General features: G+C 31.2%; 2 protein-coding genes across 8 annotated transcripts; both read right to left on the minus strand.

Annotated features, from left to right (window-relative positions):
* On the minus strand, nt 1-1,112 carry LOC110604808 (dof zinc finger protein DOF1.5). 3 transcript variants are annotated; one of them, XM_021743115.2, is made up of 2 exons: nt 567-1,112; nt 1-340 (listed from the first exon to the last, which is right to left on the minus strand). In XM_021743115.2, the coding sequence occupies exons 1-2, from the start codon at nt 1,018-1,020 to the stop codon at nt 249-251; spliced, it is 546 nt and encodes a 181-aa protein (XP_021598807.1). In that variant the 5' UTR covers nt 1,021-1,112; the 3' UTR covers nt 1-248. The 3 variants fall into 3 exon arrangements, with proteins under 3 accessions (XP_021598807.1, XP_021598808.1, XP_021598809.1); XM_021743116.2 differs by having other exon boundaries at nt 1-244; nt 567-1,104; XM_021743117.2 differs by having other exon boundaries at nt 194-384; nt 567-1,109.
* A 9,075-nt stretch (nt 1,113-10,187) lies between these two features.
* On the minus strand, nt 10,188-18,182 carry LOC110605057 (protein SCAR3). 5 transcript variants are annotated; one of them, XM_043952498.1, is made up of 10 exons: nt 17,680-18,182; nt 16,672-16,835; nt 15,478-15,601; nt 15,236-15,368; nt 14,870-14,937; nt 13,957-14,792; nt 12,044-13,908; nt 11,827-11,928; nt 10,660-10,767; nt 10,188-10,548 (listed from the first exon to the last, which is right to left on the minus strand). In XM_043952498.1, the coding sequence occupies exons 1-10, from the start codon at nt 17,832-17,834 to the stop codon at nt 10,498-10,500; spliced, it is 3,606 nt and encodes a 1,201-aa protein (XP_043808433.1). In that variant the 5' UTR covers nt 17,835-18,182; the 3' UTR covers nt 10,188-10,497. The 5 variants fall into 5 exon arrangements, with proteins under 5 accessions (XP_043808433.1, XP_021599053.1, XP_021599054.1 ...); XM_021743361.2 differs by having other exon boundaries at nt 12,044-14,792; XM_021743362.2 differs by having other exon boundaries at nt 11,827-11,925; nt 12,044-14,792; nt 17,680-18,178.
* Nucleotides 18,183-25,636: the final 7,454 nt, after the last annotated feature.

Raw genomic sequence — 25,636 nt, forward strand, 5'->3', positions numbered from 1 at the left:
GATGATGAGATGACCACCAAGAAAACTTGCAAATTTTCTTTGGAAATAATTAATTATATATCTACAAATAGCTTTTGCACTGAAAATTTCATGGTAACTATATCATGGGTTTCCAATTTCCATCCAATCTCCTGGCATTGATCAAGATCATGTCTTCATCTGTTGACTCCCCCATGGCCTCAAATTTGATTGAATTGGATCATAGCCTCTTGATGATGATGATGATGATCAGATTGATCTGGACCTACTCATAGTTTACATGAATCCCTATGGTCAGCTGTTAATATACATCTCTCAACACCCAGATATGAGTAATCATTGAGCTTCATGTTTAACAACACTACACAAACACCATACCTAAGATTATACGTTACAGCAAGATCACTGTAAAATCAAAGATGAAAGACTAACATGTTATTAAGTTTTTTTAAGTATTATTGAAGTTAATTTAAAAAAAAAAAAGATTTGAAGGTTATTTGTATATATAAATGAGATTCAGTTTCTATATGCACACATATTCTCTTTCAAGATAAAGACAAAATGTCATAATCAACAAGTTTGACAACCTGAACTACTCCTCTGACGCTTCACCGGGAAAACATGCCGGAAACCACCATGGACAGCCATGTGCCACTCCTCAACCAGCATCTCACTATCCAGCTCAATCTGATGGACATCACCTGAGCCATCATACAAGCACCCTTCTGGGAACCCACCAAGCCCAGCACGGCCTGGTGGCTTGGTTTTACGGCGACCGGCACCAACAGGAACATTACGAAGAGCCCCACCTGCCGTCCAGTATCTCTGGCAGCCCTTGCAGAAGTGCCTAGGCTGGTTAACATTATAGTTGTTGAAGTAACAAAATTTGGTCTCCATGCTCTTGCATCTAGGGCACGGTATGATCTTGTCCGGCCTCTTGTCCGGCGACGGATTTTCTTTATTTTTATCTTCTTTAGCTTGTCTTGCATGCAACGTAATTGTCGTGCCAAAAAGCTTGATACCCTCTTCTTGGGTGGCCATGAGAGAGAGAGAGAGAGAGAGAAGTGTTGTGTGGTTAAAGATTGAAGAGTTGATAGAGAAGGGAAAGACATTGCCTTATATATATATACGAGGATTGAAAAAGTGCAAGAAAATTGTATAGTTGAAATCTTCATGTGACAAAGCCGCCAAGAACAAGATAGGTGGCGTGGAAAAGCTGATGATGAGCTTTTTGTCCACATCATTACTCCACGTCATCTGCTTCTAGGGCTAAAAAAGTCTATTTGTGGGTCCCGATACAGGTAGGATGCTTACAAAGTGTCGAATGAGAGCATAAAGAGATAAAGCTTTGTCTAAATGGGAAGTTGCAATTCAAATATATAAAACCATAAAGAAACTAAAAGGATAAAACTAAAGCCTTGACATTTGCCTTTTCAAGCTATACCTTTATCCCAAGATTTCTCCATTTACTTTCCGGGATTCTGTTTCCACATCATACAGTAGAAGAATACGCTGTATTACTATCTGATAGATCTAAAATCAGACACGTGGGAACAGAACCTTTTCACATGCTTGATTTCCATCTTAATACATTTTGTCCAATCAGATTCCATCAGTGAGCAAGAGTCCTGTTGCTAGTTGGTGATGCATCACTGTTTGCATTACAGTATAAGTTTATAAAGGACAAAAGAAGTTTGTGGGTAATGAATATGTATTTTTAATGTTTAATATATTTATTTTAGATACGTATACGTATAAATTATGTATTGAGAAAAGTTAAATGATGATTCTTCTGGTTTCAATGGATTTGATGATAAGTTTGTTGAATTTTTGGGATTTGAAAAATGTAAGGGATTTGAAAATTTTGTTATTAAATTAATCCATACTTTAAAAAAGGAATCTGATTTAATTAATTATTAATTAATATAAAAGTAGTCTACCCTAATTTCCAGCAACTTTTTCTTATATTATATAATGTAAACAAAGAAGCATTTTCCTTTCTTTTTACTTAGAAAAAAAGACGCACTTTTTCTTTTTGATGCTTTAGAAGTTTCTTTTCAATTAAATAATCAAAGTTATAATTATTTTTTTAAAAAGTCTGGGTAGTGATTTGCATGGGTCTACTTTCTTTTCTTTTTAGTTGTTTATGGGCACCTCATCCATGGCCTGCAGACAGGGAGAGGATTTACTGATCTTTTTTGGTGCATGCAAGAGAAAAGTGCAGAATATAATCTGTATATTAATCTGGATCTTATTTTACAAATTCCAATTTTATTCTTGATTAGGCATATTTTGCCTAAAGATGCATACTGCATATTGGCCTCTAGTGCAAGCTATATGTTTGGTAAAAAGACTCAGAGACTCAAAAGAATGGTATGGATTTTTAACTCTTCTAATAAGCTTGTCTAAACTTAAATTTAGCTTAATCAAATTTCCTATTAAAATTGTCAGATGCCAAACGAAAGAATTTCCTATTAAAATTGTCAACATGGGCTGATTCTAATTTGCAAGTAATATGCTGTTATTTATTAATTTAGAGTTAATTGTTCTGTGAACCCTATACCTAGATATCTTCATTTCTTATTGTTAGTTAGTGTTTTTTGTTTTCTTTAGAATAAATTTTATATGTCCACCTCTGGGCTAGAAGTGCCCTAATCATGTTCATAAAATATTATGATTTAAATATTAATTAATTAAGATAAAGATGGATGGATGGGATTAGAAAAGAATAAAGAAGCATGCATGTTGCTTGCTGTTGTGGCACTTCATTATCAAGTTGCTTTAATAAAATCAGGCAGGAAAGTCTTCCCTTTTTTTTTCTTTATTAGTTTTTTATTTAACAATTTATGTGCTTTTTCTTTTCCTGATGGATACATAAGAATTGATGAATTTAAAAAATGAAAGCTTTGCTATATATAAATCAAATTCATATTCACAAAGCTATACAAGAGATAATAATATTGATTTTGTGTAGGCAGCTGCTGGCTGCTAAAGATGGTGGGGCAATTGTGTTTCTTCCCATGTGAAATGTTTCTAATAAAAATTATTGCTAAATGCTGAAAAACATGGCCCAATCCTTCATCTAGTAAATTTACCATAATATTTCATATGTTTATAAAAAATAGTTTTCCATATTAAATTTCCAGTTTTTATGTAAATATATATTTATAAATTTTTTTAATACACTCTATTAGTATGAAAAATTACAATTTTAACTAATATATTTTAACTCCTCCACTCGAGAAATTTTCAATTTAGACTTAATTAAGATTAATTATTTTTAAAAATAGAATTTTAACGATAAATACGCCCATTACTATAAAAAAAATATGTACTTTTCATTAAAATCATAGTTTAATGTATTATTAGAGTCAAATAGATAAACTTTAATGAAAGCAAATAGGTATTAAATAAACATTCATTATAGTGCCCATTTATACTGTTAAAAAAAATCAAATTTTATTTAAGTATATACATAGTTTTTATTATTTTAATAAATAATAATAAATTATTGATGTAATAAAAATTATTTTTTCTAAAAAAATTTTAATTATTATCAAATTATTATTTTAATAATAATAAAATACTTAATTTTATATCGATAATATTTCACAAACTCTAAAATAGTGAATATGATGGGAAAAATATTTGAAAGTAGATTCGGATTACCTTATTTGTTCTTCTTACTATAAAAAACTGTCGGAACACTATCTGAAATCACTAATATACAAAGATTTATTAGTGTAATTAATAGAAAGGCTAATGGATGTTGTAATACGTTTTCTCCACCAACAAAAACTTAAATCTGTTAATAAACACATTATATATTAACAGACGGTAAAATCAGTAATAATTCCGTTATTAAAGAAAATAGTTTGCATCTGGAATTATTCCTAACGGAAGTTATCCGTTAGTGAATTTTAAACTCAAAATGATTTCATCTCTTCATCCTACGGGTCCAGAAATCTCTAAATCTCTATTTGTGAAATTCCTAACTACTTCTCCTTTTCCATTTTTGAAATCCCTATTAGTGTGAAATCTCTCGCTGCCAACACTATCACTGGTCAACTGCATTACCGCCATCACCAACATCATCGGACGACTGCGCACACTCTTTTCTCTTGTTGGCAATCTTATTATCTCTCTCAAACGATCAATTGAAGGTAAACTTAATTATACTCAATTAATTTTTTTTATTCCCTCTATTATCTTCATTCTTCTTTTTGTTGTAACTTGATGTTTATCTTTTGTCTTAGTTTTCTGAAAATTTAATAAACTGAGTTTTCACGTATTTGTTCTTCAATTATATAGTAAATTGTGGTGTTCTTTGGTTCTGAAGATTTAGAATATTTGTTCTTGCTTGTAATTATGGATGCATAGTAAATTGTGATGTTCTTGTTTAAAAATGAGAATGTTTGCCAATATTATTGGAGATCTGGCTTGTGCTATTATGAGGATAGGTAGCTTATTCAATGGGTTGTATTGCTTGTTGTTTATCTGTGTGTCTTCTTTTTTTCTTGTGGAAAAGAATATTCCGAAAAGAAAGATATTTCATGATTTCAAGGGTATGTGGTGCATAGAAATTTTTTTTATATAGAATGTTTTGACAGTCAAAAGAAAAAATTAAAGTATTTCCAGAGGCCTTTTGAAAATAAAAAATCTATGGATCACAAGGAACTCATAAGAGGATTATATGGGCTCATACTCACTGTTGCATATTACTGCTATCCACTATAGTGACTAATAACCATTAGAACTGCATCAATTTACCACTTTCTGCTTTATTGTCTATTATGTTCATGCAAAATTTGAAACCATTATGCATACATTGAGTATCTTGGGTCTAAACATTCACAATATATATTTCGCAGGGGTGATGTTTGATTATTCTAAGGCTAGGAAATAAAAGTTTGACTTAATTTTTAGTGTTGGAAACAATTAAGAGAGAATGATTTATTTTCCAATAGGCAAGTCATTCTCTAGAATAAATAGAGCCTTAGAATATTTCGCCGGGGTGATGTTTTGGCTTTAAATGGGGTTATTGTTTGTTTGTTTTTTTGGCATATGAAAGCAATACAAGTTGAAATATCTTGTCAACTTCTAAGGAGAACTTATTCTAGGAAATCTCTGAATGTGTGTGTGTGCAGGTTCCCTCCATTTTTGGAACTTCTAGGGAGGCTTATTATTGTAGATTGTTTATGAACCTGTTTTATTACTCTTTAGAAGCATAGATATGAATGCATCTTCAGTAACAAATTGTCTATAATTATCTCTTATATTATATATACTTATATCAAATGGTTTCAGTGAGGTACTTTGCTGACTTAAGCAAAAGAAGATTTTCTAGAATCATGCTACTATATATTGAATGTAATTAATATAATAATCAATGATATGTATTTTAATATCAACATAGTGATTATAGTTATTATGGCTACTGAAAAAAATTGGATGTATGCTAGTCTCAGAGAGGGTTTACTGAACCCTAGATTTTTAGAGAGAATAAATGATTTATAGAGAAAGTTAAGAACTATCCAGATTATTTAAATGGTGATCAGATTCATTGTCCTTGCAACCAATTTAAATGTCAAAATCGTAGCTTTCAAGATGAAAATATAGACAAGTATCATTTAATAAAGCATGGTTTTGTACAAAATTATCTTATTTGGTACTTGTACAATAAAACTAAAGTGCATCATAGTTTTGATGATGCACTATTAGACATATCTCATAGTTCTGATAGGGTCAATCATCCAAATTTTAATCTGTTGGAGGATATAGTCAAGGATGCCATAGGTTTCCATGTAATAAATAATGAGACATGTGAAATGTCAAATTCCGGTGCACTAAAACTGTATGATATGTTAAATGCAGCTAAGCAAGAACTATGGCATAGATGTCAAAGTCACTCTCAATTATCAGCGGTTTCACGTTTACTAAATCTGAAGGCAGAATACAATTTCTCAGAGCGATGTTTTATCATATTTGTGAACTTATCAAGGAGATGTTATCGAGTGACAATGTCATGACGGAAAGTTTTTACTCAACAAAAAAACTAATGCAAGAATTGGGACTTCCCGTAGAAAATATACATTGTTGTATTAATGGGTGTATGATTTATTGGAGAAATGATACAGAACTAACCAAATGCAAAGTTTTTTACCATGCAAGGTTTAAAAGATAAAGGGACACTGTGGGAAAAGATAAGACTGTTATACTATACAAAAAGATGTATTACTATCCTATAATACCACGTTTGCAAAGACTTTATACTTTGTCTGTTACAGCGAAATATATGACTTGACACAATGACCATGTAAATGAGGATGGAGTCATGCATTATTGTTCAGATGCTCCTGCTTGAAAGCATTTCAACCAAACTCATCCAATCTTTGCAACAGAGGCCTGAAATGTTAGACTCGGCCTTTGCACTGATGGCTTTCAACTATTCGGTCAATCTGGGTAATAGTATTCTTCATGGCTAGTAATCTTAACTCCAATCAACTTGCCACCAGGGATGTATCTGACAATTATCATACCTAATCCTAAGAATCCAAAAGAAAAGTTTAATGTATACATACAACCATTAATTAATGAATTGAAAGAGCTTTGGAAAGTTGGTGTGGATACTTACAATGCTTTCCATCAGAATAATTTCATCATGTATGCTGCTTTAATTTGGATTATTAGTAACTTCTCTGCTTATTTAATGCTCTCAGGGTGGAGCACAGCAGGACACGTTGCATGTCCATACTGCATGAAAAATACAAATTACGCCTTTACATTAAATAGGAGAGATAAACAAACATGATTTGATGACCATCGAAAGTTCTTACCACACGACCACCCTTTCCATTAAAACAAGATATCTTTTATTAGGAACTAAACTGTCTGCAAGTCACCACCACCAATTAGAACTGGGGAATACTTGTTAAAAGAAATTGAAGAAATTGGTTTGATGCACATAATAGATAATGACAGTCCAGAAATAAATGGTCGGATTTCAAAGACAACTGGTTGGCATAAACAGAGCATATTATAGGATTTACCATATTAGTCATCAAACATAATTCGCCACAATCTAAATGTCATGCACATTGAAAAGAATATTTTTGAGAATATTTTCAATACAATGATGAATGTGGAGGGAAAGACAAAGAATAATATAAAATCACGAGAAGTTTTAAAGGAAATATATAGAAGGCCAGAATTGAATAAAGATGCAATCAACAGAAAATATCCAAAAGCAAATTATTGTTTAGACAAAGAATCAAAGATGTTAATATGTGATTGGCTGAAACACTAAAATTTTCTGATAGATATGTTTTCAATCTAGAAAGATGTGTTGATAGTTGGAAGCTTAGACTATTTGATATGAAAAGTCACGATTATCATGTTTTCATACAACGAATTCTTCCTATAACTCTTACAGAATTATTATCGAATAATGTTTGGCAATCAATAATAGAGTTTAACAATTTTTTTAAAGAAATTACTTCAACTACAATTACTAATTGGGATATACAACGGTTAAATGAACAAATTTCTGTGATCATTTGTAAGCTTGAACGAGTATTTCATCCAAGTCCGTTTGATTCAATGAAACATTTACCAGTACACCTTGCATATAAAGCATCAATTGCAGGACCAGTATAATATCGGTGGATATACACATTATTCCGCCTCATACTCATGTGCACCCCAGATGAATCCCCCTTCCATTGAAACAATGAATAGGATGATGAATAAAATTGATCGACGGGAGACAGAGAATGGTCAACTTGGTGGAGGAGTTGCAGGCATTTATGCATAGGATGATAGCACGACAGGGTGCTGAGACATCCACTCAGACATTTGCTCCTGCACCTCTAGCTCCAGCTCCATAACAGCAACGTGATAATGTCTCTGTCACTGGTGATCATCATACAGACAGTGATGACGATACAAATGATGAGCTCACTAATTTAGTTTAGTATGTATATTTTGCTTGGACTATTTTATAGTTTTACTTTAGCTTAGATATGTTAGTACAAATTTAACGTATGTATTATAATTATGAAATATTTTAAGTTTTAAGGATATTTTAGTTTATATATTGATTAATTAGATTCTTGCATATATAGATGAATAATGTATTGGGATGATGAATATATATGAATAATGTACAGGGATGATGATGGATATATATGAATAATGAATAGGGATTGGAAGAAAAAAAATTCACTAACAGATTTTTCATTGATATTCCTAACAAAATAATTCGATTTTAATGGAAAATAAAATATTTTTTGTCACTAATGGATCAAAAATAAAAAAATCCATTAGTGTTAATAACGGATCACTAAATCAATTAGTAAAATTATTGTAAAAATATATTCTTTCACTGACGGACATATATTTCATTAATAACTAAAACAGACGTTTTCGCTACTGATTCATTATAATTGCTAATAAGTTTTAAAACTGTTGATAAAAAAAATTTACTAATGAAATTTTCTACAATGAATTTAATCAATCATCAATCTATTAGTAAATTATTTTACTACGAATTTTTAGTGCTCAATTTTCTTCTGAACTTAGGTTAGGTTTGGTTATATAGCAGTTATATTTCTTTAGGATTTTCACTTTAATGAAATTTAATAAGTTTATTTGAAAAAACAACTCTATTGAGATAGTGAGAAAAGGCTAGTAATTAATGTATTTTATTTTGCCTTGAATTCCCTTTTATTAATTATTAGTGAGAGTTATTAATTAATACTAAAAAAAGAAGAGACATATACGAATATTAAAATAAATAGAAAAAATGGTCTGAACCTCTCTCCTAATTAGACTTGTAGAACAAATAATTAGTGAAAATGGTAGTGCTGAGAGACTGGAAATGTCCTATGCATTTGTTGGTTTGCTTCCATTTCTGAATATACTACTACATAATACTTTTTTTTCCCTTTATATATTCCCAGATTTATGACTTCTAATTTGGATATTAATTACTTCAATTCATTCGGCCAGCTGCTTAATTGCAAGTTGCGTTAGCGAATATGTAACCATAATAATAATAATAATTATCACCCAAGAAATTCGTGGGTTAGGGTTCTTGGTCCTATTCCTATCCTTAATCTACAAGGCTAAGCATCAATATTTGTCAACTCTTCGCTATTAGTTTATTAATTAATATAATAATTAAAATGGAGTTCTTCCCCTAGATTCCTCTTTAAAACTGAAAAGGGGGAATTATATACTTCCAACATATTCCGATTAATAGATTAATTTAAATGACAGTGGATTTATTAATATTCCACAAGGTTGCTTTATCTTCCAAGATTCTAAAGCACGCTCACTGGTTAATTTCCTTGAGTTATTTACTCTGATTACGACGGCATAAACGATAAAGATTAGAAAAGAAATAAAAAAAGGTAATAATTAAAAATATCCTTTTATTTTTTTACCTGCAAATCATTGCATTAAAAATGTCACTACTCTATTGTATTTACATGATATAATTCAGCCGTGAAAATATCAAATCCATTTTTTTAATTCTAAAAAAGTAGATAAAACTTTCCATTAAACGTTGAACTTGAATGGTTAGCTTATACATGCAACCAAAAAAAGGTCTACTTTTTATGGGCCCAGAAGCAGAAAGCCACAAACTTTGAACTAGACTGGGCACCCCCGGCTAATAAACTTACTCTTCTGTTTATAATATTTATTTAGCTTTTTTTAAAATAAATAGAAATATATATATATATATATACATATTAACTTTTTTTAAAAAAATTAAATAAATTCTTATATAATCATACAAAAATTTAACTTACTTTAAAATTCTATAAATTTAGAAAGTTAAATTCTTACTTTCAAATGAAAATTATATAAATTTAAAAAATTAAATTCTTTTATTTTAAATAAAAAATTGTTAAAATAATTAATTGAATTAAATTTTTATATTTACAAATTGATTTAATTAATTATTTATTATATTATTTCATTTAATTTTAAATCTCCACTACGTACTTATTAACTTAGTATTTTAAATGGTTATTTTATAAGTTAATCCAAATGCCTACTTAATATTTTTATAAATCAATTTTAGAATGAAAAGAAAAGAACAATAAAATTGAACTAATTTTAGCAAATTGAGGTTACTTTCAGTAGCCTAGAGAAGAATGAAGTTTAAATTGAATCACATGAAGAAGAGAAGCACAAAGGCATTTAATAGCTCAAAAACCATAATTCATGGAACATTTATATATGCTCAGGCACCACGCATAAATAAGTGCCTCAGGGATGGAAAACTACATGATGGTATATTATCTCATTGTTTACACCATTTTTCCTAAACTAAGAAAAATTAATGCAAGTATTTGCAATCCCTACAAGTTAATTACACAAAAGGAACTGGAATTATTCACATATACATATATATATATATTATACATTACAGCCTCCCCCAACTACACGAACTCAAAATTACAATGACGATTCGCTTCTTCATCATATTGCAAAATGTCTGTAACTGGATCAAGTATCACTCCAAGTATCATCATCTTCCCCATCGTCACTTCCAACAGCCTGATTTTTTTTAAATGTCAAAATTTTATAGTGCGGAACAAGAGAATAAACGAATAGCAACAAGCAACAGAAAAAGAATGCAGAGAAAAGAGCATGAGGAAAATTGAAAACCTGTCGGATTGCATTTGCTTTCTCCAAAATTGCAGAGACTTTGTCATTTGCAGCAGGACCCGATGCGAAGGTAGGCTTTGCCGTCACAGTCCGTCTAAGAGTGAATGACTGGAATAGGACAAGAGAAGGGCAAGTCAGGAAAAAGAGAACCATATTTATTTCACAGCATATTCTAATCCTAGCCAAGAGAAGCATGCCCAAGCCATATAGCATATTGGTCAAACGTCAAAGAGTCGAAGACAAGTAATGCAGAAAATTTCATAATTATGCATACCTATTAATGAGAAATACAGAAATTTCTCAGAGTTCAGCTATTTCTGCAGCACCTAAGGCTGGTTATGACTAAAGATTTGTGGGTTCTAAATGGTAAGATTCTCAATCTAACGACTGGAAAATAAAGTTCAAAAATAATGAGCGACAAACATGAGGCTCTATCTTCCATCATTCTTCCTCCATTTATAATGAAGGTGGTAAAGAAATGCAATTGTCAATTGAGATCAAATTTTGTAGCTAGTTTGCATGGAGTGACTCTCTACTAGCAGGATGGAAGATATAGGGCTTGATTGCAGTAAATAGATTAGAGATGAGTATAGCAATCTCTAGTACAATTATAAGCGACCAATTAAAGCATTGGCTCCCTTGACTGTTAGTGGTGAGAGGTTCAATTGCTCCTCTAAGTGGAAGTACCGTGGGAATGAACTGAGCTATTCATGGAGAAAACAGTTGTAATACAGGTTCAGAAATGAACGTAGGTGTTCCGAGGAAGTGTGGTCTACTTGCATACATCATAGAGTTGTGGCAGCTCCATTTGGGGATGACAAAGATTACTCTAAGTTCCTGATCTTAATTCTCCAGAAGCACGGTGGTGTTTACAATAAAATATCAATTACTTGGTTCTCAGATCAGTGAATTATGAACTGTGGAAGTGGAACTCATCAGAACTTATCAACAGTTAAATCGAATATTTAAACATTAGTGGAAACAAGATCATTCGCCCATATCATTGTTGGAAATAAGTGCCACCTTGTCCAAATCATAAAAACACTGAATCTTTTTTTTATCCATTAAGCTTGTTCCCATTCTAAATTAGTCCAATGGATAAGCCAATATTGATTTATTAGAAAGGAATCAAATACTAACAATAAAAATAACAAGAAAAAAGCTTACTTTTGTTTTGATCTGATGCAAAAAATCTTCCTTTTCATCCATCCCTTTGCCATTTGGAGGTACACTAACTTCTCCCTGTGCATTCAGCTTCCAATGGTCCTGCTAGTTCAGTTAAAACAATCATTGATACAGATGACTCCTACTTCCCCACTATATTTAATATTAAAATAAATGGATTAAGAAGGAAACCAATGTACTTATACTAAAGCCATTTTACCTTGTTATTTGGTTTAAACTTAAGGGCCTCCTCAACTGTTTGATGCTTTTTAGCTGGGGCTGGTTTATGTTGCTGAGATATTATAGATCCTGAAAGCTTTAGATCAACTATATGCTGCTCACTCACAGTGTCAGACACTATATTTTGTTTTTCTTCTGCCACATAAGAGGCAGGTTTTGTGACCCACCATTGCACTGGGGGAGGAGGTGGTGGAACTGGGTTGCACTCCTTAGGGTTGTGCAATTCTATGAGATTCCTTGGATCCAAATTTTCGTTTTCCTTTTCCTGTAGTACAGGGCTCACAGCATCAAAACTGGGAAGATCTAGCAAAGAATGGAGAGACGGATCTGCACCATTCTCAGTATATTCACTTTTAAGTCCAGAGTCCATGTGAAGGCCATTTTTACCCATTTCTCCAGCTTGAAGAGAGCTTGAAACAGATTCAACAGAAGATATTCTGCATAAAGCATCATATAGCCCAGGGTCCTGGTTTTGAGGAGATTCACCAGGTTCCCATTGCTCAGAACAGGAATCAGAGTGATGGCTAAGACAGTCATCTGACATATAAGGAGATGATCTACAGAAGGTATCATCATCAGATTCAGAACCTGCATGTTGCATTGGAATACAATGCTCTGGGACCAATTGAAATGATGGGAACATATCTCTAAAGCTTCCAGTACTGTGGTTCCCATCAGGAACTTTCAGCTTCAATTTGGAAACCTCAAAGCCATCAATAGGGTGGAAAGACATTTTCATATGTTCTAGTGGTGGTGAAGAAGTAAGTGAATCTACAATAGATTTATGTCCAAACTTGTCATTGGATGCTTTCCCTGGATTTGCATGATATGCAATGCTATCATGCCCATTTCTCTGCTCTAATGCATTACTTCTCTGTGAGCTGGCCATCTCAGGTTTACTATCAGGGATAAGTGACATCGTTTTACGTAAACCATTAATCAGCAACCTAGGGCCAAGTCCAAACATTTGACCTGAGTTTTCATCATTCTCCTGACTAGTCTCACGTGATGCAGATTTGACATCTGCATCAGGGCACAGCTCTTTTTCTGGTTTCGCTATACTGGTACCATTCAATCCTCCCATATGAACGCTACCAAATCTATTACTATGATGAAAATCACCAGATTTTTCACTTTCAGCATCTTGATCCTCACACCGTGAATTGAAGTGATCATCCTTGATCAATCTGCCAGGCCTCACTCTCTCTCCATTGTCGCTTGGCATGGAACCAAGATTTGGGGAACTTTTTACCTCACCTTTACATCTCGCCAAAGAATCCTGCATTGATGCGTTTGATACAGCAAAATCAGGAGGCTTTGATGGCTCAAGTCCTAACAGACCACCATTTGTCCAGAATGAAACTGAAAGAACACTAGACAATTCAGCCTGAGATTCTTGAGACTTGTGAGATTCTTGAGAGACAGCCATTTTCTGAGACTCTGGAGATTCGTGAGACTTGGCCAATTCTTGAGTCTTGGGAGATTCTTGAGGCTTGCAGGCACTGCTCGCAGTAATTTCACTCAACGGTTCTACTAGATTTGAAATTCCATCGCTGGAGGATGATGGATCACTGACAAGAGATCCTACTTCTGAACCATCAAGGGCGTCAGCACAAGTAGAACTTCCAATGTTGTCTAAAACAGAAGGTTCTTTGGATGTATTAGATGTATGTTCATGGGCAACAGTATCTGAAGGGATAGGCATCGGTAATTCACTGACAATTCCTTCCTTTGGAGAAATGTCTGAACCAGATGGTTCTTCACTGACCATTCCTTCCTTTGGAGAAATGTCTGAACCAGATGGTTCTTCACTGACCATTCCTTCCTTTGGAGAAATGTCAGAACCAGATGGTTCTTCACTGACCATTCCTTCCTTTGGAGAAATGTCTGAACCAGATGGTTCTTCGGATATATAAGATGCATGTTCATGGACAATTGTATTTGAAGGAACAGATATTGGCAATTCACTGACCATTCCTTTCAGAGAAATGTCAGATGCAATATAAGATTCTGATTTAGCTGGAAAATCAACTGAAATATGTTGTGCCATCTTGCTTGCTTCATCTTCTATTCCTTCATCATTAACTTTGGAGGAAAGTTGCTCCAATTCACGCTTCGTTTGGCAATCAAGATCATTTTCAGATTCTGATTCTATGGTGTTAAGGGCATCTTCATAATTGTCTGGTTCACTTTCAACTTCATCAATCTCATTCTTGTCAGTGCTTGATTTCTGTGCATCTTCATTGTCAAAAACCATGCCACTTTCATCAGGATCTCTATAGTTGGCAATTTCCTCATGATGAATGCCTAGATCATAATCTGTTGTAGACATCTCCGGAGATTCACTCCCATCACAATTTAGACCCTTAGTCTCCACTATTTCTGCTTTTTCATCCCATGTGTCACAAGATGAAGCAGGCACAGTTGGCTCAGGTGATGAACTCTGAGGGAAATTCTTAGTTTCAATGCTGTGTTGTCCATCAGGGAAAACTGAATCAATGTTATCATTATGATGCATGAACCTTGAAGAGTATTCCTTAGGTTCATGTTCTTCAGGTTGCCTAGAGGAACTTAAATGGAAAACGCATTCAACATAAGCTGACCCAGTTCTTGAATCAAACGAATTTGAATGATCACCCAGATCAGATTTCAATGTCATATCATTTGTGGAGGATGTACCAGTAGGAGAAGAAGTCCGCCCATTAACAATTGTAGTAGCATACTGCATTCTGCATAGTTAAATATCATGTATGTGTCAATTTCATCAAACTGAACATGGCAAAAATAACTCAAATAGATACTATACCTGGCACTCTGATTTGGCATTGATGCAGAACGCAGAAAGTCAGCATTTCTTCGTGATGGTCTTTTTTTCTGTCCATTTTTACATTTGCAATTAATAATAGCATTTATGAGACAGCTATGTTTATTTGATCAGTTGCATACAGCACTATGATACAATAGGCACCAAATAAAGGTATAAAGTAATTAAGAATGTTTGCACAATAATTAAGAAAGCCTGGAGGCAAATATAGGTACAACCTGCAAAATTACTATGACCAAACTAGTTCCTTAAAACAAATTCAAGAGTACATCACAATATCAGATCTGCAATTAAAAAAAAAAATGCTTCTCATGATGGTTGCAAATTTTCTTTGACGACTAGATATACCTTGGTTTTTCGAGTCTTCTTTTCTTTAGGGAATTTCTCAACATCTGGTTCATTGAAGTTGCCTGATGCTCTTCTAAAAAAGGTTGGATCAGAATATCTCTTTAAACAAGATCCTGGGCCACCAGTATCAAATCTGAATGGAAAAGCAAAAGAACATAATATCTAAGATCAAATCTTCAGCCACATAATTCAATTATACTTGCAATTTTTTCACATTGGGAAGGAGAGGGAAATGACCATACTTGTCAAGCAAATGTAAGCGTGGAGGATCACGACATTCCTCATAAGAGTCCATAATAAATCGAGGCAAGTCATTAGAGATAAAATGGTTTTGTCCATTATGAATACGAGAATGCCATTCAGAACCTGTAAGGTAGCTGCTTTATGTAAATAGCTGAACTGGAAGATTAAAGTGAAAACAAGGAAATTGGACTGAGCAGAATAACTTTCAAGAAATCTACTTATGTATAGATTATAGGGAAGCCCATGCTTTGATGGAAGCGTTAATGTGAATTACTTTATCTACCATCACTATAACAGCCCTCTCTACATGCTAGTGCTGCATCCAATTAATTATTTAGCTGCTTTATACTTCAATCTATCAAGATGAACAGTCCAAAATTGAAAATATGGAAGTAGGGTTGGATTTTATTATAGAAAACATATTCAGTTGGATGCCAACAAGTCAAAAACTTGAGGAACAACAATAAGACAATATATGCCTAGAAACCATATGGACAGATGTGACCAAATTAAAATATATTATGCAAAGAATGAACACAGTTATCAAGGTGACATGGCTTTTTCTAAAGAAACTGACTAAAAATGATATTGTCAATTTGTCATTAGTGGATCAGCATAATTCATTTACTGTATAAGGGATAACAAAAATATTCAACAGATGAAAGATCACAAGTAAACAGTCAGCTTTCGTTCCCAAAATGGCTGTCCAATTTTGTCCCTTTTTTTAGTAGGAAATTCTTTATGCTACCCCCCCCCCCCCCAAGTTTCTCTCTATGTGTCGGTTCCATACCATTGAATTAACATAACCTATCAAAAACCAAACCATGCTAAACAACAGAAATTGATAGTCTTTTTGTCTATTCCAGATTTTGTTAAATAGTTTCAGATGCTCATTATACCAATATATTAATGCCAACAGAAACATAACATTGAATGGATAAATTTAGACATTATGGGAGTGCTCTAGACCAATAATCTGAAAATGCTGATATAGACAATCAGCTTCTACACTTCAATCATCAAGCCTATAAGTTGTAACAGCTTTTGCAAAGTTTGTCATAGATATTGAAAATAAGGATATATTAATCAGACTTAACAAACAAAACCAAAGAAATTTTGTTATCCAAACTTATAAAAATTAAGTCACAGAAGATCTAATATTATTGATTTATTTCAGGTTACCATATCCATACCAGCTGTGTAGGCAAGGTGTATGTGACTTGTTTGGGCCAGCACCGCCTTCTCTAGAGAAGGAAGCTTAGCTTCAATCTTTTGCACACGAACCTTCAATTTATGACTTCTAGAAGCTGTAGTCGTTACTTGCTCCTGTAAGCCATGAAAAACCTCTGCTGCAAATCTACAAACAAATGAAATATGCTATGTTAGTTAAATTACTGGTAGATACACATTCAAAAAAATATGTTGGAAGCTAAATTCTCTCCAGGTGTCCAAGTGTATTGACTAGTTTAATTTTTTAAACAGAAAAGCAAAAGTTTTAGTAAACCATATCATGCTTCATTAATGATTTACATTCAAGAAAAATATAATTTTCATTAATGAATTTATAGGTTCCAAGGATAGTTTTTTTTTTTTTTCTCTACCAGTCTGATGCCTGTCTAAACGCATAGAATAAGATGTGTTACAGAATAACTTATCATCAGTTCATCCTGTTCAAGGAGCTCCCAGCAGCATAAAAAATCACACTCCAAAGAGAGGTTATTGTTTTAAGATGAATTAGCTTCAGGAGATATTTGTCCTTCAACGTTATTACCTAAACTGTTTTCACCCGAACACGTTCAGCGGCACAATAAAGCCAGTCAGATCCAATACCTATATATCTCCTATCTGGTGAAATTCTCTACTTCTTATCCCTCGTATGCCTAACTCACCATTCAACTGAAATAAGAAAAGCATCTTATTCTACTGAATCCAAAAACTAAGTAACGGTTCCTCCTTCCTTCGTTTCTCTATTTCACTCTGCATCTATCTATTTATAAGGTTTGTAATTTTGATAACTAATAAAATAGACGTTTTCGTATAGTTATAGAAGAAGAAGAGATATTATTCACATAAAATCGCATTCTTCCACTAAATCATAACCAAAATCGTTGCAGAACTTCCAATCTGATTTGAAAAACATTAGCTCCATTAATCATGCAACATCCAATCTCAAACATTAAAACAAGTAAAAAGGATCATACTCAGCGAGATCGCCTAATTGGCGCAAGATCCCAACGAGACCAGCAACAGCGACACCATCAAGCACAGCTTTAGGATCTTCACGGTTAGCTTCTTTGTAGAGCTCCGGCTGACCCAACCTATACTCATTCCTAACTTCAAACCTCACCAGAGGCATTTCACCTTCTCCTCTCAAATTCCAGCTCAGTAGCTTCCAAGCGAAGAAGAGGAAGAAGAGGAGATATTATTCACATAAAGGACATAGAGGAGGAGCAGAGAAATAAGTGTGAAATTGAAAGAATGGAAGTGAAATGAATGAAAGAAACAATAAATGAAGAAAAGATGAGAGATAAAAGGAGTGAATGCGGTTTTGTAGAGAGAGGAAGAGAGTAGGTGAGGAGATTGGAGCAGCTTAACTGCCGAGAAGAGTACGTTTGTTTTCTAGAATGAATGAGCGAAGAAGAGAGCGACTTTGCCAACTCTGCAAGCCATTCCTAATCCTCCATAGCTAAAATCATTGTTCCAACGGTGTCGAGAGGTTTTACTAAAAGACTTATTTGCCCTTCTTGTTTGCTTTTAATGCCTTGGGCTGTCCTCAGATCAGGTGTTTGACACCGCTTGTCAGAGACTGAAAACGTGGTTCCCATCTCCCACTAATTGTTTGGATTGCGTTTCCCTTGTTTTTTATTTCAGGAAAATTTAATATTTACTCCTAATATTCAAAAACTCAAAAGCCTAATTTTTCACCATTAAGTATTTTATTATTTTTCTCTCATAATTTTTACAAATTTTTCTTTTTTAATTATTTTAAAACTATTATTCACTTAATAGCATATAAATTATTATTATAATTTGGGAAAATTACTTTGTAGTCCCCGAGGTTTAACGTAATTAACACTTCTGTCCCTCTATTTTGGCGATCCAACACTTAAGTCCCTCACTTTCTTTTCTGTCCAACTTCGTAGTCCTTCCGTCCAAAATAGCCGTTTGGAACACGTGAATTGACAAAATTAACCCTCTTCTTCTTCTTCTTCTTCTTCCCCTTTCTGCAACTTCTTCTTCTTCTTCTTCTTTCTTCTTCTTCTTCTTCTTTCTTCTTTACTCTTTCTGCAGCAGCTTCTTCTTCTTCTTCTTTCTTCTTCTTCTTCTTCTTCTTCTTCTTCTTTCTTCTTCTTCTTCTTCTTCTTCTTCTTCTTCTTCTTCTTCTTCTTCTTCTTCCTACTCTTTCTGCAGCAGCTTCTTCTTCTTCTTCTTCTTCTTCTTCTTCTTCTTCTTCTTCTTCTTCTTCTTCTTCTTCTTCTTCTTCTTCTGCAACTGGAGAGAGAAAGCATGAAAGAGAAAAAAAAAAAAAAGGAATTTCACATTAAGAGAAGGGTATTTCTGGAAAAAATTATCACCTCTCACTTTTGACTCTTTGACCAAACGGTTTAAATGGACGGAAGGACTGCGAATTTGGACGGAAGAGAAAGTGAGGGACTTAAGTGTTGGGTCGCCAAAATAGAGGGACATAAGTGTTAATTACGTTAAACCTCAGGGACTAAGAAGTAATTTTCCCTTATAATTTTATTTTATTTTTAAAATATTTTAAAATATTTTTAATATTTAATAAAATTTAATATATTTAAAATAAATATAATTAAAAAATTAATAAAAAATATTTTTTAATATGTGTAAAAAATAAAATAAATAAAAATTATAAGAAGAAAAGAATTTATTAATTAATTTTTTAATTTTATAAAAACAATTATTGAGTAATTTCTTTATATAAAAATATTTTAAATTTTTCTATAATATTTAATGATTAAAATAAATAAATAAATTTATATGCTTTTTAAATCTAATAAATATAATAAATTTACCTATACTATATAAATTAAAAAGTAATTTTAATTATTATTATTAACTTTAAATTTTAAAAAATTTAGTTATTTTAAAATTATTTTTATACTTTATAAAATTAAACTTTTTAGCTTTTTTATCATAAAAAATAATTATTTTTAATATTTATTTTATTTAATTTCTATAAATTTAATTATATATAAGAGTTTTCTTTAATTTTATATAATATATTATTTAATTTGTCTAATCAAAGTTAATAAATTAACTAATATTTATTTTAACAAAATAATTAAATAATTCAATTTTATAAAATATGAAAAGTGTTTTTGACATAAGAATGAATCAATAAAATAAAGCACGTATTATTGTGGCTGTGAGGAGGGGCTTTTATTTGTATTTTTTTCCTATCCCTTTCAGTTTTATATCTTGTTTATTTTAAAAAAAGGGAAAAGGAAATAAACGAGGAAAGTGAGATTTTGGAGATAAATAAGTGGAAAGGATATTTTTTGTTTTTTTGGGTCAAATTGTTGAAAGGAAATGAAGGGAGGGAAGGAAGTAAAGGGTATTATTGGGAGGGAGAGAGTGATATTTCTGATATTTAATTTAATTTAAGAAAATTGATGCCAGCCCTTTGCCCATTGGAAGCGGTAGATGCCATTCATTCAACAACTGTAAATTTTATAAATGATTGCTAAAATAAGGAACTAAACAAATAGAGTTTATATTAAATTATATTTTTTATAAAATTAAATTAAAATGCTTCTAATTAAGACTATAGACTAAAATGTAATAATGTATATCTATAGTTTCTTTTCCTTTTATTTTTTTTTTCCTTTTTTAGTTTTCATAGTCCTTTATAGTGGGATTGGCAACTCCATGACTAAACCACAACAACCATCAAATTAGTTGTTCATAGTCAATTTCAACTTGTCAATAGAACCCATAACAAAAGTTAAGAGCATTTATCATATGGTCCCGCAATTTAATATAGTAATGAATTAATATCGATTTTTAAAATACTTAACTCGTTGAAATTCTCATGTACAGTTAATAATTTTTAAAATCGATTATTTTTATTATATAAAATAATTTATAATATTATAATAAAATAAATTTAATTTGTAAGTAATTTCAAAAAAAGAAAAAAAAAATTATCTGTTAGCCGTAGTGTATACTTAAATTGAAAAACTTATTAACTGATTAAAAAAAAATTTTTTTAAATATGAGATAAAATTGGCATTATCTTAACTGATTTTCGGATAAAAAAATCAGTCAATAATGTTAACTTTCGTAACGTTTAGTAACTAATCTTTTACTGGTGCAGAATAAAATTTTTAATCAGATAAAATATTTCTCACAAAAATATCACCTATTTGAAAATCAAATGAAGTATCCATGCTCTTAATCTCCCTTCTAAAAAGAAAGAATGGGCAGTGGACGGGGAGAACTTGTGGCACGGCGGTGGATTAGGAGTAGAGTATTGCGATGGGTAAAGAACGGGCGTGGAGAATGCTAAATTAGTAGAGTTGTTGGTCACTTCGGCATCAGCGACTGTCGTGCTTTCGGCGGCCACTGAAATTGGCCATGCTGCGGTCACCTTTTGGTTTAAAACTCCATTATAAAACAAAATACAAAATTGAAAATCACAGTTGTAGCTCCTTTTTTAGGGACTAAAGACATGATAATTGAAAATCATGATGTGATTGAATAGAAAAACAAATTAGAATTCATGATTCTAGTTTTAAAATTGTAGGCACTAAATATTATTGTGATTTTTCAACTATTTGAATTGGTTGAGTTTAATAAATGAAAATAAAGAAATTAATTGGGGATAAAACATCTTAGTTATTTCATAAACTGTTAAATTATATATGATTTTATAAATATTTATTTGATTTTTTTTATAAAATGAATTATATTAAACTGATGAAAAATATTTTTTAAAATTAAAAATCTAATTAAATTGTTTGGTTAAATATGTATCATTCTTGTTTGTTATCAATAAGTTGACAAACAATGACCTATCGCGGGGTTGGAATTATTATTTTTATATATTAATTTATTTTGGGATAAAAACACCGAAACGACAAGGTTTTGCTCTAAGAATAAAAAAATAGTAAGTTAAGCAAAATGCGTTGGGATTTGATGGGTGATGGTAATGTGAGATCTGGTGAGGTTTTGACTTAGATTAGGGATTTAGATTTAAGATTAGAATCTTAGTTGGCTTTCACTCTACCTCAGGACAAAACCAGCTTACTGTAAGTTTCAATTTTAATTATATATCTACATAACAACTTTGCATTATTGAGTTGTACTAAACATATAATTAATTAATTAGTTATTTTCTTTTCATAATTTTTAATAATGAAGTCAGTAGACTATGGATCCAATGACCTATTTATTTATGTATAAATATAATAATGATAATTGGTAATAATAATAATAATAATAATAATAATAATAATAATATATTACCCATTCATCATACAGTGGTTGGGATTGATGGTGTGGAGATCTTGCTTATCTCAATAAAATTTGTTATGATGTTAGTTCCCAATCTTTATAAATGAGAATACATTTCTTTATAAATTATAAAATATATTTTAGTTAAAAATATTATAATATTTATTAAGTTAATAAAGATAATTTATTTAAAAATTAACTTAAGAGGATGACAGTTTAAATCAATATAGATTCAATATAAATTCAATATAGATTCAACACATCATTTCACATTTAAAATTATATTGAATTATATCGAAGTATAACACATTTCTGGGAGATTCAAATTCAATAAAAGATTTTAATATCATATTAAATTTAAAATAAGTTTAATTTATTTTAAAAATTAATTGTGTTTAATTTTTTTAATACATTATTCTATCTTAAATGAATATGAAATTCAATAATATTAATAAAAAAATATAACATATTTAATCAAAATAAAAACTAGTTTTCTATATATATAAAACAAAATATTGTCACAACTTTCATTTCATTTTATTTTTAAAATCACGCAGGAAAGTATACACAATCATTTTTAATATACCCACTTGAAAATTTGTGAAATTTTCTCTGGGGAGTTTACAGTAATAAATTATAGGGTTTTTTAAAAAGTGTTTTAACTTATTGATAATAATGAAGGCTAAGATTCGAATCTCACTATTATGATTCCCTTTTTCAATATTAAAAAAATATAAAATTAATTTTATCATATTATTTCGAAACTAATTGATAAGTATTAAAAGAAATTTTTTTGTTACAATTGGATTTACATAAATTTAAATATATTCTTTTTTTTGTCATGTGATTTATTTTATTAAATGTATGCAAATTCATTATTATATAATTTTTTTACCTTTTTTAAAAATGTAAATTTTTCTAAGTTAAAATAATTAATCATTTTACTTAAACAATATAATTATTAAAAAATAAATTAATTGGATAAAATTTTTAATTTCAAACAAATTGATGAAGAAACCAGTGTTTTAATGGCATCTTTACAGTTTTTTTATTTTTTTTTATTTTGATATTAGTGTGATATTTATTAGGAGTGTTAATTTAAAAATTCAATTCAGTTTTTTATTTCAAAATTTTCTGTTATTTCGATTTAATTTTAATAAAAAAAAAATTAAATCGAACTAATTAGTGATAATAGTATATTATTTTTAATAATACAGATATTAAATCATATTAAAATTAAAATATTCTAATTGAATTTTAAAATATAAAAAATAAAGTGTAAAAGATAAAAAAAATTATTAAAAATTTAAATTTATCAAACCAGATCGAATTGAAATTTAATTTTTAATTAAAATCAATTTAATTTAATTTTTATAAATATTAATATTTTAATTTTTAATTTATTTAATTTAATTTAATTTTAAATTAAATTGCGCGAATACTCCTCATCTATCACCCCTAACCTAAATAGTTAATAAACTTTCCCAGCAATAAATTATAATGCATGGCAGACCAATTAATATTAATTATTGAATAAAAAAAAGCATGCTACCATCATGTGTTTAGACCTTTGCTTTCCATAATTTAACTCTAATCAGCTCTGACACCTATACTAAAATAATATGTGCCAACCACTACATGATTAGATCCAAAATCTCTTGAATTTTATTGTTTTTATCTACTCTCTTTCTCAGTTTCAAGGAATACTAAAAATCATAATTTTTGTACTGAATTTTAATTTGGAGTGTAATTCATTTAATAACTTTAGGCATTTCACTTAAATAAAATCATTCATACTAAATAATTATTCTACTAGAACAGTTAACAACGACAGAACAGAGATTACAAGCTCTAAATGGAATTCATAGTGCTAAAACCTCGAGAGAATTAATAAAGAAAAACATGGACAAGGTGAGATGATGCCCCACACTTTTATAGCTGGACTGATAAAGTCACTGCCCTACCAAAATAAAAGCCAAGTTAAAAAGCAATATAATTATAAAGAAGAAAGTGGGGTGTAATTCTAGCTCATGCCTCAAACGTTCATGTCTCACTAAATTCCATATCTTCTCAGCTGGACTTTCAATTTTAAATTTCTATATTAATTAATCATCTTAATTTTTATAGAAAATTTTGATAATTTTTATATTCATATTTATTACACTAGAAATAGTTGAGAAGGTACAAAGAGAAATTTAATACATGTAGGGAAGTAATATTAAAAAGCTCATAAAATTTGAATATTAAGGTAGGCCATGGATTTTTTTTTTTTTTAATGTTAATTGGTTCAAGAGTGAATGACATTATTAAATACTAGATGGGGCGCACTAGATGTCAGATCAGTGGCGACATGGCCATGCAGATACAGTGAGCCAATGAGGTGTGCGATCTCAATCAATTTGTCCTCACTTCTTGAGTTGAATCCTTCTGAGGTTTTTGTCTCACATGTCGTCTCTCATTTCATCGTCTTGTACCCTTCCAAGGAGTCAGGACTCAAGACCCAATTCGCTCCAATTTCAAATGGTCCATTAGGCATCAGCCAGGAGGCCCCGTTTCGATTTTCATTTAGGGACCACCTTGGTTTATGAGTTCCTGGACCACGAACCAATAGTAACCATAGGATAAAATATTTGGTCTAACAAGGCCTGTGGTTTTTCTTAGTGGGTTAATATTCTGGCCCATTAATCCCAAAAACTCCATCAGTAACTTGGCCCAGTCTTTCAAATCAAAATTACGTGCACGGAGCCGTGTGGATTTAAGGGCCATGTCTTGTCCCCCTTTCTAAAAGCAATATATGTACTATAAATCTACAAAAACTTATAACATTATTGATTCAAAACTGACAAGTGCTTTGGGTAATGCTAGATCTCCGAAAAGGGCGCTTGAGAGTTGGAATAGCGCCAACCACGTTGGGCCTATCTTCCTTTTGATGAACTGTGGTTGTCGGTATGTATAGTTTCTATAGTTTCTTGTTCCTTATTTGTTGTTGTTTTCATTGGGAAGAAAGGTTTTGAGAGTTTTACTATAGGTTTCTCCATTTGGGCCTTTGTAGTATGAATTTGTGTTGGTCCTTGGAAGGTCGACATTTGTATGTAGGGAAATTTTTATTAGTTTCGGTTCTACATTTTGAGAACCACACCGCTATGTTCAATAATAAACACTAACGTTTCTGTTAGTTTTTCAGTAGTCATAAAGTCTATCGAGACATCTCTTTGTATATAATTTATCGAAATTTAAAAATTTATGTTCATAAATTTGGGTTGTGAATGATATTGATTTCTCTATTCGCATTTTATTGTTTTAATTCTTGTTGGTTTTGTGTTTTTGTTCTTGTTTAAGTGTTGCTTTTATGTATGCGCACTTGTAGGGATGGATTTGAATAGTTTCTATAGTACTAGGAATGAAATAAAGAGTTTTATTTTTTTTTTCCGTTTGCACAATGATAATGGCAGTGGTTCCTTAGTTTAGATTTTAGACGACATTGGGTGAGTTGAATTAGAATGAATTAGTTTGTTGGATTAAGCTTTTCTACATTTGGCTTGAGTTTTTAATCTTTTGACTTTGTATTTAATTACTCGGTCAACTTTTAATGCAAATTTCATTGCATGATAAAAGAAAAACAAAATGCTAAATCTCCACCGGCACAATAGATTTTTGCAATTTGCATGGAGGGCCCAT

The sequence above is a fragment of the Manihot esculenta genome, chromosome 17 (assembly GCF_001659605.2).
Source record: "Manihot esculenta cultivar AM560-2 chromosome 17, M.esculenta_v8, whole genome shotgun sequence".
Lineage (NCBI taxonomy): Eukaryota > Viridiplantae > Streptophyta > Magnoliopsida > Malpighiales > Euphorbiaceae > Manihot > Manihot esculenta.